This window comes from Bombina bombina, chromosome 5 (genome assembly GCF_027579735.1).
Source record: "Bombina bombina isolate aBomBom1 chromosome 5, aBomBom1.pri, whole genome shotgun sequence".
Taxonomy (NCBI): Eukaryota; Metazoa; Chordata; class Amphibia; order Anura; family Bombinatoridae; genus Bombina; species Bombina bombina.
Window position 1 is genome coordinate 555533544 of NC_069503.1, and position 16508 is coordinate 555550051.

The window sequence follows — 16508 nt, forward strand, 5'->3', positions numbered from 1 at the left end:
CGCTGAAGAAAATCACAAAGATAAGAAGACAGAAGTAGGGCATGGGAGGAGTCGTGAGCTAAGTGGTAGGGATTTTTAAATATAATTTTTAATAGAAAATATTGAAGTAATAGAAAAAAAAACATAGCAACTAGATTAGGGTCATATGGATAAATGCTAAGTTGTCTTGAATAATGTTAAACTTTACCTTTTACTTTAAGTATTTTCAATCAGACATAACTATGTGGTCATGCAGTTGAGGCTTTAACTACTATTATACAAAAAATAATGTTAAAGGGACACTGAACCCAATTTTTTTCTTTCATGATTCAGATAGAGCATGCAATTTTAAGCAACTTTCTAATTTACTTCTATTATCAGTTTTTCTTCGTTCTCTTGCTATCTTTATTTGAAAAAGAAGGCATCTAAGCTAAGGAGCCAGCACATTTTTGGTTCAGACCATAGACAGCACTTGCTTATGGTTGCTGTCCAATCAGCAAGGACAACCCAGGTTGTTCACCAAAAATGGGCCGGCATCTAAACTTACATTCTTGCTTTTCAAATAAGCATACCAAGAGAATGAAGAAAATTTGATAATAGGAGTAATTTAGAAAGTTGCTTAAAATGGCATGCTCTATCTAAATCACGATAGAAAAAATTTGGGTTCAGTGTCCCTTTAACCATTTTAGTTAAAATTAAATTAAGTTTTACCATGCAGTTTTGTTAACATTTATGCACTAAATACATTTTATAAGCACAGCAATGAGGTTATTCTCCTCCTCCCTCTTGTCATGGGTGCCACCATGTTGAAATCTATTTTTCAGTACATTCCAGTGATGATGTGTCTGCACTCATGGAACATTTTTCCTTGATATACCTGCAGTGTAACCTAGGTTCCATAATGGCTTCACCCATGATTAGAAGGAGGGGCATAATATGTATTTAGTGTTTAGGGTCTCTTTAAATACACTTAGGCCTGGGCATTAGAAAATGCATATTTTTAAGAGGAAGTCTTATGGCATGGTCCCTGTACTACTCCTATGCTCTCCAAGGGCTCCATGTATGAAGCAGGTCAGGTTAGCATATGCTCTGCGTCCCCTTATTCCCCAAAGTGACCATGGGGTGCCATGCTTGTGCCTACTCTGCCGAACTGACACTATTTTTTGCTGGTGGCAATAAGGGAGTGCATTTTGTGCAATGTACAGAATGCACCCTCCTTGTGCTCTGTGATCTTCTGCCTTTAGGCAGGATCTGATGGGAGGGAAAAAGCAATATGGAGAAGGAAAAGCAGCCTGCATTTCCTTCTCTGTACCAGTTTTTGGCCCGTCAGCTCCTGCAGGCGCAGGAAAAGGATCGCAGTGTAATGCTTCCCTATACAAATACCGGTCTGGAAATATGATTTTATAGTATATTATTATTTTGTCCTCCCATTGCTCCGCAGTAGTGCTGGGAGGAAGTGACCTTTTAACATAAGATCACTACCTCCCAGCACAGTATAGCAGCCGCAGAGGATAGAAGAGGCAGCAGGTAAGAGAAAGGTGGAAAGGCCAAGGGGGAAAAAAACATATTCAAAGTATGCCAGAATGCAACTCCCATCAGTCACATACATGGCATGGATGGATGTCAGTGATGGGAACTGTATCCTGGTATATATGAATGCAAGTCCTATCAGTCACATATGTCAGGATACAACTCCCATCACTGACATGCATCCCTGAAATTTATGTGACTGATTGGCTTGCATTCTGACATACATGTATGCCAGGCTACAACTCCCATCACTGATATACATATGGATGTATGGGAGTTGTGTCCTGGCATATATTTATGTCAGAATGCAACTCCCATCAGTCACATACATGTCAGGGATGTATGTCAGTGATAAGAGTTATATTCTAGTATATATGTATGCCAGAATGCAACTCAAATCACTCACATGTCAGGATACAACTCCCATCACTGACATACATGCCTGACATGTATGTGACTAATGGGACTTGCATTCTGGCATACATGTGTGCCAATATAGAACTCCCATCACTGACATACATCCCTGACAGTGATGGGAGTTGTATTCTGGCATATATATATATGTCAGAATGCATGTCCCATAAGTCACATGTCAGAAATGTGTGTGAGTGATGGGAGTTGTATCCTGGCATGTATGATTTCCAGAATGCAAGTCCCATTGGTCACATACATGTCATTGATGTATGTCAGTGATTGGAGTTGTATTCTGGCATATATGTATACCAGAATGCAACAACTATCAGTCACATATATGTCAGGGGTGTATGTCACTGATGGGAGTTGTATCCTGGCATACACAATCATGGTGGAGGCGGGGACGGCAAAATGCACTTTCATCTGTGTAAAAAAAAAAAAAAAATCCTTGCACTGGCCCTGGTTTTGTGCCCTGTGCTTTATTTTGCGTTTTTTTTTTTCTTTTCTTTTCTAGGAGCACTAACTTAAAAAAGGTTCTGCATTACATGACATATTGACACTGTTTTTCAGTACTGTATATCTGCACCTTGATGTGTTAGTATATTAGTTTTGCCAATTATTGTTTACAACTTTTGTTTGTTTACTGCTGTGTTATTTAATAATTATACTTATATTGCTTACAAGTTAAACACCTGTGGGTAAAAATGTTATATTCATCAAACATTCTATTCTCTCAGTTTTGGTGGTAATAAGAATGGGAGATTTTAAATGGTTAAAAGAACTAGATGAGGGCTGTTGTCAGGGAGGGGCACTGTGAAGATTTCTTGCACAGGGCGCCTCAAACCCTAAGGCCTGCCCTGCATACGGCCAGCGGACGAAGAGAACGGCTGCCTGTATGTAGCGAAGGCGGGCGGACAGCTTCGAAAATGGAGAAGCTGCCCGCCCGCCTGTTGGACATGGAACCCCAAATGAGTGATTGATTTACTATCCTAACAAATCAATGATCCCTGGTTGTCCATAAGGGGAATGCATACCTCCTCTGTGTCCCAATCCTGGGTGTGAGAAATATTTGAAGAAAATATGAGCAAACATTGTTATGTATGGGAACTTTGCAGGGCAGCAGATTTCACATTGCAGCACAAAAACACAATTTATGCTTACCTGATAAATTTATTTCTCTAGTGGTGTATCCAGTCCACGGATCATCCATTACTTATGGGATATTCTCACTCCCAACAGGAAGTTGCAAGAGGACCCACAGCAAAGCTGTTATATAGCTCCTCCCCTCACTACCATATCCAGTCATTCGACCGAAAACAAGCATAGAAAGGAGAAACCATAGGGCGCAGTGGTGACTGTAGTTTAAATTTAAAAATAACCTGCCTTAAAATGACAGGGCGGGCCGTGGACTGGATACACCACTAGAGAAATAAATTTATCAGGTAAGCATAAATTGTGTTTTCTCTACTAAGGTGTATCCAGTCCACGGATCATCCATTACTTATGGGATACCAATACCAAAGCTAAAGTACACGGATGAAGGGAGGGACAAGGCAGGTACTTAAACGGAAGGTACCACTGCCTGTAAAACCTTTCTCCCAAAAATAGCCTCCGAAGAAGCAAAAGTATCAAATTTGTAGAATTTTGAAAAAGTATGAAGCAACGACCAAGTCGTAGCCTTACAAATCTGTTCAACAGAAGCCTCATTTTTAAAGGCCCAAGTGGAAGCCACAGCTCTAGTAGAATGAGCTGTAATTCTTTCAGGGGGCTGCTGTCCAGCAGTCTCATAGGCTAAGCGTATTATGCTTCTTAGCCAAAAAGAAAGAGAGGTTGCCGAAACCTTTTGACCTCTCCTCTGACCAGAGTAAACAACAAACAAAGCAGATGTTTGTCGAAAATCCTTAGTAGCTTGTAAGTAAAACTTTAAAGCATGAACCACGTCCAAATTGTGTAATAGACGTTCCTTCTTTGAAGAAGGATTAGGACACAAGGATGGAACAACAATCTCTTGATTGATATTCTTGTTAGATACCACCTTAGGTAAAAACCCAGGTTTGGTACGCAGGACTACCTTATCCGAATGAAAAATCAGATAAGGAGAATCACATTGTAAGGCAGATAACTCGGAGACTCTACGAGCCGAGGAAATAGCTACTAAAAAAAGAACTTTCCAAGATAAAAGTTTTATATCTATGGAATGAAGAGGTTCAACCGGAACTCATTGAAGAACCTTAAGAACCAAGTTTAAGCTCCATGGTGGAGCAACAGGTTTGAACACAGGCTTGATTCGGACCAAAGCCTGACAAAATGCCTGAATGTCTGGAACATCTGCCAGACGCTTGTGTAAAAGAATAGACAGAGCAGAAATCTGTCCCTTTAAGGAACTAGCTGACAAACCTTTTTCCAAGCCTTCTTGGAGAAAAGATAATATCCTAGGAATCCTGACCTTACTCCACGAGTAACCCTTGGATTCACACTAATAAAGATATTTACGCCATATTTTATGGTAAATTTTCCTGGTGACAGGCTTTCGTGCCTGTATTAAGGTATCAATGACCGATTCGGAGAAGCCACGCTTTGATAAAATCAAGCATTCAATCTCCATGCAGTCAGTCTCAGAGAAATTAGATTTGGATGGTGGAAGAAGAAGGTCCTGTCTCAGAGGCAGAGTCCATGGTGGAAAGGATGACATGTCCACTAGATCTGCATACCAGGTCCTGCATGGCCACGCAGGCGCTATTAAAATCACTGATGCTCTCTCCTGCTTGATCTTGGCAATCAGTCGAGGGAGCAGAGGAAACGGTGGAAACACATAAGCCAGGTTGAAAGACCAGGGCGCTGCTAGAGCATCTATCAGAGTCGCCCTGGGGTCCCTGGACCTGGATCCGTAACAAGGAAGCTTGGCGTTCTGTCGAGACGCCAATCAGATCCAGTTCTGGTTTGCCCCAGCGATGAATCACTTGTGCAAACACTTCCGGATGGAGTTCCCACTCCCCCGGATGAAAAGTCTGTCGACTTAGAAAATCCGCCTCCCAGTTCTCCACACCTGGGATATGGATTGCTGATAGGTGGCAGAAGTGAATCTCTGCCCAACGAATAATCTTTGAGACTTCTAACATCGCTTGGGAACTTCTTGTTCCCCCTTGATGGTTGATGTAAGCCACAGTCGTGATGTTGTCCGACTGAAATCTGATGTACCTCAGAGACGCTAACTGAGGCCAAGCCTGAAGAGCATTGAATATCGCTCTTAGTTCCAGAATATTTATTGGAAGGAGAGACTCCTCCTGAGTCCACGATCCCTGAGCCTTCAGGGAGTTCCAGAATGCACCCCAACCTAGAAGGCTGGCATCTGTTGTTACAATTGTCCATTCTGGCCTGAGAAAGGTCATACCTTTGGACAGATGGACCCGAGATAGCCACCAGAGCAGAGAATCCCTGGTCTCTTGGTCCAGATTCAGTTGAGGGGACAAATCTGTGTAATCCCCATCCCACTGACTGAGCATGCATAGTTGCAGCGGTCTGAGATGTAAGCGTGCAAACGGCACTATGTCCATTGCCGCTACCATTAAGCCGATTACTTCCATACACTGAGCTACCGAAGGTCGCAGAATAGAATGAAGAATCCGGCAGGAATTTAGAAGCTTTGATAACCTGGACTCCGTCAGGTAAATTTTCATCTCTACAGAATCTATCAGAGTCCCTAGAAAGTAAACTCTTGTGAGTGGGGATAGAGAACTCTTTTCCTCGTTCACCTTCCACCCATGCGATCTCAGAAATGCCAGTACTACGTCCGTATGAGACTTGGCAATTTGAAAGTTTGACGCCTGTATCAGGATGTCGTCTAAATAAGGGGCTACTGCTATGCCCCGCGGCCTGAGGACCGCCAGAAAGGACCCTAGAACCTTCGTGAAGATTCTTGGGGCTGTAGCCAACCCGAAGGGAAGAGCTATGAACTGGTAATGCCTGTCTAGAAAGGCAAACCTGAGAAACCGATGATGATCTTTGTGTATCGGAATGTGAAGTTAAGCATCCTTTAGATCCACTGTAGTCATGTATTGACCCTCCTGGATCATGGGTAGGATGGTACGAATAGTTTCCATCTTGAATGATGGAACTCTTAGGAATTTGTTTAAGATCTTTAGATCCAAAATTGGTCTGAATGTTCCCTCTTTCTTGGGAACCACAAACAGATTTGAGTAAAAACCCTGTCCTTGTTCCTCTTTTGGAACTGGATGGATCACTCCCATAACTAGGAGGTCTCGTACACAGTGTAAGAATGCCTCTCTCTTTATCTGGTTTGCAGATAACTGTGAAAGGTGAAATCTCCCTATGGGGGGAAAGCTTTGAAGTCCAGAAGATACCCCTGGGATATAATTTCCAACGCCCAGGGATCCTGAACATCTCTTGCCCACGCCTGGGCGAAGAGTGAAAGTTTGCCCCCCACTAGATCCGTTACCGGATAGGGGGCCGTTCCTTCATGCTGTCTTAGAGGCAGCAGCAGCAGGTTTTTTAGCCTGCTTACCTTTGTTCCAGGTCTGGTTTGGCCTCCAGACCGCCTTGGACTGAGCAACAGTTCCCTCTTGTCTTGCATTAGAGGAGGTTGATGCCGCACTTGCCTTGGAGTTTCGAAAGGCACGAAAATTAGACTGTTTGGCCCTGGATTTGGACCTGTCCTGAGGAAGGGCGTGACCTTTACCTCCAGTGATATCGGCAATAATCTCCTTCAAACCAGGCCCGAATAAGGTCTGCCCCTTGAAGGGAATGTTAAGCAGCTTAGACTTTGAAGTCACGTCAGCTGACCATGATTTGAGCCATAGCGCTCTGCACGCTTGTATAGGAAAACCAGAATTCTTAGCCGTTAGTTTAGTTAAATGAACAATGGCATCAGAAACAAAAGAATTGGCTAGCTTAAGTGCCCTAAGCTTGTCAAGTATGTCATCCAATGGAGTCGCTACCTGTAAGGCCTCTTCCAGAGACTCAAACCAGAACGCCGCAGTGACAGGGGCAATGCATGCAAGGGGCTGAAGGATAAAACCTTGTTGACAAAATATTTTCTTAAGGTAACCTTCCAATTTTTTTTATCCATTGGATCTAAAAAAGCACAACTGTCCTCGACAGGGATAGTGGTACGCTTTGCTAAAGTAGAAACTGCTCCCTCCACCTTAGGGACTGTCTGCCATAAGTCCCGTGTGGTGGCGTCTATAGGAAACATTTTTCTAAAAATAGGAGGTGGAGAGAACGGCACACCTGGCCTATCCCATTCCTTAGAAATAATTTCTGTAAACCTTTTAGGTATTGGAAAAACATCAGTACACACCGGCACTGCATAGTATTTATCCAGTCTACACAATTTCTCTGGCACTGCAATTGTGTCACAGTCATTCAGAGCAGCTAAAACCTCCTTTAGTAACACGCGGAGGTGTTCAAGCTTAAATTTAAATGTAGAAATCTCAGAATCAGGGATTCTCCCTGAATCAGAAGCATCACCCACAGACTGAAGTTCCCCTTCTTCAGCTTCAGCATATTGTGAGGCAGTATCAGACATGGTTCTTAAAGCGTCAGTATGCTCTGCATTTCGTCTAACCCCAGAGCTATCTCGCTTACCTCTAAATTCAGGTAGTCTGGCTAATACCGCTGACAGTGTATTATCCATGACTGCCGCCATGTCTTGTAAAGTAAACGCTATGGGTGCCCTTGATGTACTTGGCGCCATTTCAACGTGAGTCCCTTGAGCGGGAGTCAAAGAATCTGACACGTGGGGAGAGTTAGTCGGCATAACTTCCCCCTCGCTAGATTCCTCTGGTGATAAATTTTTTAAAGACATAATATGATCTTTTTTACTTAGAGTGAAGTCAGTACAATCGGTATACATTCTGAGAGGGGGTTCCACCATGGCCTTTAAACATAATTAACAAAGAGTTTCCTCTATGTCAGACATGTTTATACAGACTAGCAATGAGACTAGCAAGCTTGGAAAACACTTTAATTCAAGTTAACAAGCAATTATAAAAAACAGTACTGTGCCTTTAAGAGAAACAAATTTAGTCAAAATTTGAAAAACAGTGAAAAAAGGCAGTTGCACAAACGAAATTTTTACAGTGTATGTAATAGGCTAACAGAGCATTGCACCCACTTGCAAATGGATGATTAACCCCTTAGTTCAAAAAAACGGATCAAAAAAACGACAGACGTTTTTTAACAGTCCCAGCAAAATGCCACAGCTTTACTGTGGCTCCTACCTTCCCCAATAAACATTTTTAGGCTCTTTAGAGATGTCCTGTAGCATGGAGGGGACTCTTGAGGAAAACTGGATGTCTCAGTCTGTAAATATAACTGCGCTAAAATAGGCCCCTCCCACTCATATTACAGCAGTGGAAAGCCTCAGGAAACTGTTTCTAGGCAAAAATACAGCCAGCCATGTGGAAAAAATTAGGCCCCAATAAGTTTTATCACCAAGCATATATAAAAAACGATTAAACATGCCAGCAAACGTTTTATATAGCATATCTATAAGGGTATTACCCCTGGGAATAAGCATGATACTAGTCGTTATTAAATCACTGTATTCAGCTTAACTTACATTTATCAGGAATCAGCAGCATTTTCTAGCATTTCCAATCCTAGAAAAACATCATAACTGCACATACCTGATAGCAGAATAAACTGCACGCCATTCTCCCCCTGAAGTTACCTCACTCTTCAGACATGTATGAGAACAGCAATGGATCTTAGTTACATCCTGCTAAGATCATAGAAAACTCAGGCAAATTCTTCTTCTATCTTTGCCTTAGAACAAATAGCACAACTCCGGTACTATTTAAAATAACAAACTTTTGATTGAAGTTAATAAACTAACTATTTTACACCACTTTCCTCTTACTACCTCCATGCGCGTTGAGAGTTGCAAGAGAATGACTGGATATGGTAGTGAGGGGAGGAGCTATATAACAGCTTTGCTGTGGGTCCTCTTGCAACTTCCTGTTGGGAGTGAGAATATCCCATAAGTAATGGATGATCCGTGGACTGGATACACCTTACTAGAGAAAGCTGAATACATTACTGCTCTATAGGTATTCTACCTTCCTCTCTCCATGGAGAAATAAAAACCCACCAGTTTATTATGGAGGCAACAAAATTAAAAATACATAATAAAGAGTTTGAGAATCTATATACTATTCATACTCTTAGAAATGTGGTAATTGCATGGCAGAAAATCTGTAATGAACTAAAGATTAATTTTAGGGTGTCACACTATATCACTATAATGGGGAACCCTGAGTGTGTGTGTATGTATGTATGTATGTATATATATATATATATATATATATATATAATATTAAAACGCAGGGCATTATTACTAAATTGGAAATAATTAGAAAAGGAATTTGCTTTACAGAATAAAGATTTTTATGCTTACTTACATATTAGACATTTAATCTCTGTGCTTGCTAGGGTTCACAGTCAAGATTGGGCGGAAGTCCATCATTTAGGGGAGAGTGTGAGATTTACAAGAAATCTCTCCATTCTATAGAATCTTCTATTTTGTCTCCTAATAACTTCATAATAATGACTGATTGCTTTCAATATTTCTTTTTTTCGATAGATCTAAAATGGCTAATGAAGCAAACCCTTGTCCATGTGAACTTGGTGACAAGCTTGAATATGGAGGCCAGGGACAGGAGATACAAATAGATCACATCAAGGCCTATATCTCCAAACCTCAGAGCAGCACTGACAAAGCAGTGATTGTGGTTCAGGATATATTCGGTTGGGACCTTCCTAACACAAGATTTATGGCTGATCTGCTTGCAACTCATGGATACATGTAAGGTCAAATGTGCCTTTTCCTTTTTTTTCCTTTTTCTTTTAGAACCTGACAATTCTCAGGGGCTATTGTTCCTGGTATTTTATCCCTGGCTACTATTTTTTAAAATATTATTCCATATAAAGAAAACTTTCTTGCCCCCCAAAAATAAGGTGTAACTGGCTCTTCAATTTTTTCCCTTAAAGTGTCAGTAAACCTAAAAATAATGTTATATAATTCTGCACATAGTGCAGAATTATATAACATTATTTTACTGCTATAGTTATAAAACCCTTTTTTCCATTTTAATATTTAAAAAACATACCGCTTTTACAGACCCGCTTTCTGCTGAGCGGGTCTGTTTTTTTTAGTCAGCGCATCGGGCCAGCTGTATAGTCACAGCCCGGCCCGACCGCGCCATAAGATTAAGTGCAGCTCGCTCCTGTCACATTACTGTTTACTGTCCCTTTAACTTAATAGAGAATTTGTCAAACCATTTTTTTTTGTATTTTTTTTTTCTCTATATGCTAAAACATATTTATTATTTGAGTGCATAACTATTTCAACAATAATGTTCAGCCCTGTTATATACTCCAATTTTTCAATTTTTGTGTTTATATAAAACAGCCAAGTACGTACAAAAAAAATTATGATTTAGTTACATTTTTCAGGCAAAGAGGCCCATTTATCAAGCTCTGAATGGAGCTTGAGGGCCCGTGTTTCTGGCGAGCCTGCAGGCTTGCCACAAACAGCAGTTATGAAGCAGCGGTCTAAAGACAGCTGCTCAATAACACTGTCCTCCTGCTCTGAGCAGACGGACAGACATCGTCACAAATCAACCCGATCGAGTACGATCGGGTTGATTGACACCCCCCAGCTGGCGGCCGATTCGGTGCGGCGTTGCACAAGAGCTGCTGGTGCAATGCTGAATACGGAGTGTGCTGTATACGCTGAAGATTAAGAGGTCCTCTAAGTTCCTCTCTCCCTACCTTTCCAATTTTTTTTTTGCAGGGAGCAATAGGGGAGGAGCATGTACTTAGGGAATGTTGGGGGGGGGACAGGCAAGAGGACGGTAGATTACGTCAATCTTGCAAAGAGCGAGAGAAATATTGAGAGACACAGTATTTACTTGAAATAAGCTGAAAAAGAGACAGAATGGTGATTTTATGTTGAATATAATAGAGGGAATACCCTTTAGCTTACAATCTATTTTGAAGAATAAACAAAACAAGAATAAGAGGAGCTTAAAAATAGAATAAAGTATGATTTATACTTTTTATTTTCTTTAATGGAACATCTAGTGTAAATTTCATATTTACATTCAAATACTCAGAGGGGAATATGTTTACATTCTAATAATAACCTTTTATAAGAAAATTTTACATTTTTGATTGGGAAAGTTGTTCACATGAGCACTTCTAATGGAAACTAACATTCATGGAATAAAGCTTAGCTTTTTGCAAAAGGGAAAATAAAGCACCTGTTAGTTCCCTAAATAAATTAAAATTAGTTGCCATTTAATAATAAATCAATATACTGGCAAGAAAGAGAGACACTCAAACAGTAAAGGCATTAAAAATGTCTTTAGTTTGGATGACAAACATGTCCTTGCAATGTCTGCTTCCATTTCCACCAACAAACAGCAGAGTAGAGTCGGCTGAAGCATTATTGTGTCCAACTAAGAGGACGACCAGATGAACTGAAGAATATTGTCTGTGCCCTGAAAGAACTAAAGAACTTGTCTCACCCCTGGAATATTTAATTACATACTTGTCTCTAGTTTGGGTTCTGTTCTCCTTAATTGGTAGCACCAATTCCCCTCAATTACATTGTTTTACACCCTCATCCCATGCTTTTCTTCACTGTTGGATCCTAGGAACTAGGCATCTTCCTGTGTGTGTGTGTTTATTTTACTTTAGGAAACTAAGACATCCCATAACAACAATAATAATACATTAAATCCTGTCATTTGGTCAGAGCTGGTTTCCAGGCTTCACACTCTTATTACAGAAATGCAATACAAAAAAGCAGATATGAACATTTATAGCGGTTAAATTGTGTACCTATTTTCAATGTCCGTTCTGGTCATTTTTCTTTCTCAACCATGTCATCATCTTCACTGTGAAAGAAAATACTGCCTTCCCTCAGTATATACCAAAGCATAACACCTGGACAAAAGAAAGGGCCATAGGTTATAATGGTTTGATAAGTGCTTTTTAATAAGGTAAACAATTTCTAGTAGGGATAACTTTTATGTAACTGAACTCATCTTATGATAGTGCTATCAACTTAAGACATGTTCAAGACATTGATTCCTTTCCACCTTATATCCAAATCTACCAATATATATTTACAACAAAACACTGGCTGATCTTCGACTGAATATCACCCATAAGTGGGGTCTGTGTGGTCATAGGTGAGGTGTAGGCATTCCAAGCATTGTTTATGGTATTATACGGTTTTTGCAAAGGAAATGGGCAAAATGGAAGTAGGGACATAACTCTGGTTACAAAAATAAGACCTCATTGTTATTATGTGTATTGATAAATAAAGGTTTACCTTTTACTGCTGATTAATTCAAATGTGCAAAGATGAGTAGGCAGCTTTAGGTCAGGAGCAAGCCAGGTTAGGGTTGCCACCTTGGCCATGTTTTCCTGGACACTTATGAGTTACACATGTTGCAGGGGGAACATGTATTATTCCTCTAGACATCACATGACTAGTGCTGATGAACAGCACAATACATGTTCCTCCCTGCACACCCTACAGCATGCGTAACTCATAAGTCCAGGAAAACATGGTCGAGGTGGCAACCCTAAGCCAGGGTCAGTAGCCAGGAGATTAGTCAGTATAGCAACAGTGGTGCCTAAGCATTATAACTGTATTTTGTGAACCAAAGTTCATAAACCAGGGAATCTTGTGAACTGCTTGTGCAATGCAGCCCCCTGCAGATTTGCGGCCAATCAACCACTAGCAGGGGTGTCAATCAGTCCAATCAAATAGGATGGGACTTATTGATGTTGGCGGCCTCAGAGCAGGCGGACAAGTTATGGAGCAGCAGTCTTTAGACCGCTGCTTTATAACTGCTCTTTCCGGCGAGCCTAAAGGCTCGTGCGGAAACAGGGGCGTCAAGCTCCATTCCGAGCTTGATAATTCGGCCCCATTGTCTTAACTCACCAGTAGTGATATGGGCTTTTGTTTATTATAGGTCTTTGTGTCAGATGCATTGTAATAAGTGAATGTTTCACTTATAAATACAAACAGAAGAACTTCAGCTCCATATTTAAATCGTAAATCAAGCAGAGGATCACAAGAGTCTTTTCACAAAAGCTAAAAACATTTGTCTAGGAAGCACAGCTTTTCAAAATAGTAAAATGTCTATACAACCTACCAAACTCCAGATTTTCTTCCACCCAGTTGGTAGAACAGTTTACTCAGCTGATATTTCTTGTAAATGTTCATCTGTTTACTAGAGCTCTTATAAACCTATTGTGACATGAGTCACCAAGATCTGAGGGCCTGTTATGGAACATTTTTTTGGGCAGGGAGTACATGGGCTTAAGGATACCCAGAGACTGCATGGAAATGTGGAATTGTATATGCTGGACACCCCATGTACTTTCATAACTCTGTCTTATGTCCACGTCACCCTGTATCCATAAATACAGGATGGGTACAGGGTGTGAGTGCCCCTTGTGGGAGCAATTGTGACTCTATAAACCAAGTGGGGCATAAAAGACTTAATAGTTAATAAGAGCTGTTTTTATATTTTGTAATAAGATGTATTTTATTTACGTTTCAGATCTGATTGTGTCTCAGGAGTCTGTCTGAGTAAACTGATTGTGTTCCTGTGTGATTATATCAACTAGACTGCTCAAAATCAGATTGTCTGAGTAAACTTTCTTCCCCAGTTAATTAACTTTATATGTTAATCTGTTTTACCTGTGAATAGACAATTGTTAGAGGTCTGATGTATTGTTCATATTTTTGCTTTACTGTTTAACCAATTCCCTCTGTAACCCGAAGCTCTGTGACTCTGGAATGCCAGGGTGTATAAATATGTGTGCTGCTTTTAAATAAAGTGCTCATTTTGTGTTCAGACCCCTGAGTGTTGCCTTAAAGAGACATGAAACCCAAAATATTTCTTTCATGATTCAGATAGAAGTAAATTAGAAAGTTGTTTAAAATTGTATTCTCTATTATCTAATCTGTTTTATTCTTTTGGTATCATTTGTTGAAGGAGCAGCCGTGCACTACTGGTTTCTAACTGAGCAAATGGGTGAGCCAATGACAATCAGTTTATATATGCAGCCACTAATCAACAGCTAGAACCTAGGTTCTCTGCTGCACATGAACTTTCCTAGATAAACATTTCAGCAAAGGATAACAAGAGAGAAGCAAATTAAATAATAGAAGTAAATTGGAAAGTTGTTTAAAATTGTATTCTCTATCTGAATCATGAAAGAAAAATTTTGGGTTTCATGTCCCTTTAAGTTCTGTTCACTTCTATAACTTTAGACTGCGGTCAAAGGGAGATACCAGGAGCTATTGCTCTGGATAAAAGGATGTCCAGGACAAGGGAAGTGTTTTGATGGAGGTACTCATTTGGGGTACCAGGCGGTCCGTCACACCTATAAAGTAAATTCATTTGTGGCCAATTCCTTTATGAGTTTAGAGTATGGTTACACCAACTTATTTGAACAGATATGGCTTCCAACACACCAGCCAGACGCAATTTATTATAATGGAAAAGGTACCTATAGGAAAAGTATTACTTACTCCCATACATGTACACAATCAAATATATATATATATATATATATATATATATATATATATATATAAATGTTTTTATTTATTTTATTTTTTTACCTAAGGTTTTAGATTTTTTAACATAAACTATGTATAAAAAACACCAGTTCAGCTCCTGAACAATGTACAACAGACTTTAAAGTTTGATATACATATGTAATTCCCTAGTATATGCCCACACTGACAAAAATAAATTACTATATGCTTATCTTGTTCTGCTGTTATAGAAGGAAATAATTGTAATAATGGCAGAATTAGCAATTAGCACAAATCTCATTGGCACCAACAACTATTCTACATTTGAAGGTCTCCTTCACCTCCTTATTAAATGCAAATAAACGCCCTAATTATTAACGCTCTATAGCTGTGATGTATTGTCTACTCACCTTCATGATATGATTGACAGCTAGAATCTGGTCTAGTCCCTATGGTCTACACTTTAGGAGTAGATTGCTGCACACTTTAAGCAGTATTTCTACCAACTCTTCTTCCCATTTGTCATTAACCTATTTACAATTCATAGGTTTTGCTTCACCATAACATTTTTTTTTGTTACTTTCATTTCTCTCTTCTCCATACTAAATCACCTACCTATGGTAAGTGTATCTCTTTGTATTTCTTTGATTTGTATTCCATGCTATATTAGTTTAGCCTTTGGAATATTGGGGCACTGTAGCTAAGCGTTATGATGATGTATCCAATGTGCTGCAGTTTATTTCTGTACCTGTAATGGTCATTTACATTTTCTTTATTAAAGTTTATTAAACTACTGGTAAAAGGGACATGAACCCCATTTTTTTTCTTTCATGATTCTGACAAAGAATACAATTGTAAACAACTTTCCAATTTTAATTATATTATCTAGTTTGCTTCATTCTCTTTATATCCTTTGTTGAAGAAACAGCAATGCACTACTGGGGGCTAGCTTAACGCATCAGGGAGCCAGTAATATGAGGCATATATTTGCAGCCAGCAATCAGCAACTCCTAAGCCTACCTAGGTATCATTTTCAACAAAGAATAGCAAGAGAACAAAACAAATGAGATAATAGAAGTAAATTGGAAAGTTGTTTAAAATCACATGCTCTATCTGAATCATTAAAAGAAAATTGGCTTTCATGTCCCTTTAAGTTACTTCACATCCCCTTTCTAGGACAGTTATGAAAATGTTTAAATCCTAATGTTTTATATTATTTCAGAGCTGTATTGCCAGATTTGTTTGTGGGACAAGAACCTTGGAATCCAGCAAATGATTACTCGCGTATTCACGAGTGGTTAAAAACCCGTCCAGCAACAAAAGTGGATAAGTATGACCTGTTTTGTGTGTAAAAGTAGTAAAAGGAATTTAACACAAATTGGAAGCAAAATGCAGTTTAAAGGGACATTCCAGTCAAAATTTAAATGCACATAGATTTATTACATCTTTGAATAGAAACATATTTGCTATATTCATGCATTGGCAAAAATGCTTCTAGTAAAATCTATCAAAGTTTTAATGCTAACATTTTTCTCTGCACGTGCATGTGAAGCATAGCGCACCCTTATTTTAAATAATGCAGCTGCTCAGAGCACCAGTGGGGCTTGTATCATGTCAGCAATTAACAAAATGAGTCATTACTAGATGGTTAAAATGCTGTGGTTAAAATGCTGGTGCACGGTGCATACTTAAATACACTTTTGAAACAGCTATAGCTTTTATTAGAAGCATTTTTGCTAATTCATGTATATTATTTTTTTGGATTTTCAAAGAAAATACAATATCTATGTGACCTAAAAAACATACGGCTAGATTACGAGTTTTTGTACACTAACACTCATAAACGACCTATTAACCCCTAAACCGAGGCCCTCCCGCATCGCAAATAATAAAATAAAATTAACCCCTAATCTGTCGCCCCCGACATCACCGCCACCTACCTACAATTATTAACCCCTAATATTCCGCCCCAACGTCGCCGCCACTATACTAA

At 39.6% G+C, this 16508-nt stretch overlaps 1 protein-coding gene across 1 annotated transcript in view; it reads left to right on the forward strand.

The window, feature by feature from the left end:
• Window positions 1–16508, forward strand: part of CMBL (carboxymethylenebutenolidase homolog) — a 104963-nt gene that overhangs the window by 10981 nt on the left and 77474 nt on the right. The window contains exons 2-3 of the mRNA XM_053714509.1: window positions 9527–9748; window positions 15738–15845. Coding sequence (XP_053570484.1) covers window positions 9534–9748; window positions 15738–15845 — 323 coding nt within the window. The 5' untranslated portion in view covers window positions 9527–9533. The remainder of the gene's footprint in view (window positions 1–9526; window positions 9749–15737; window positions 15846–16508) is intronic.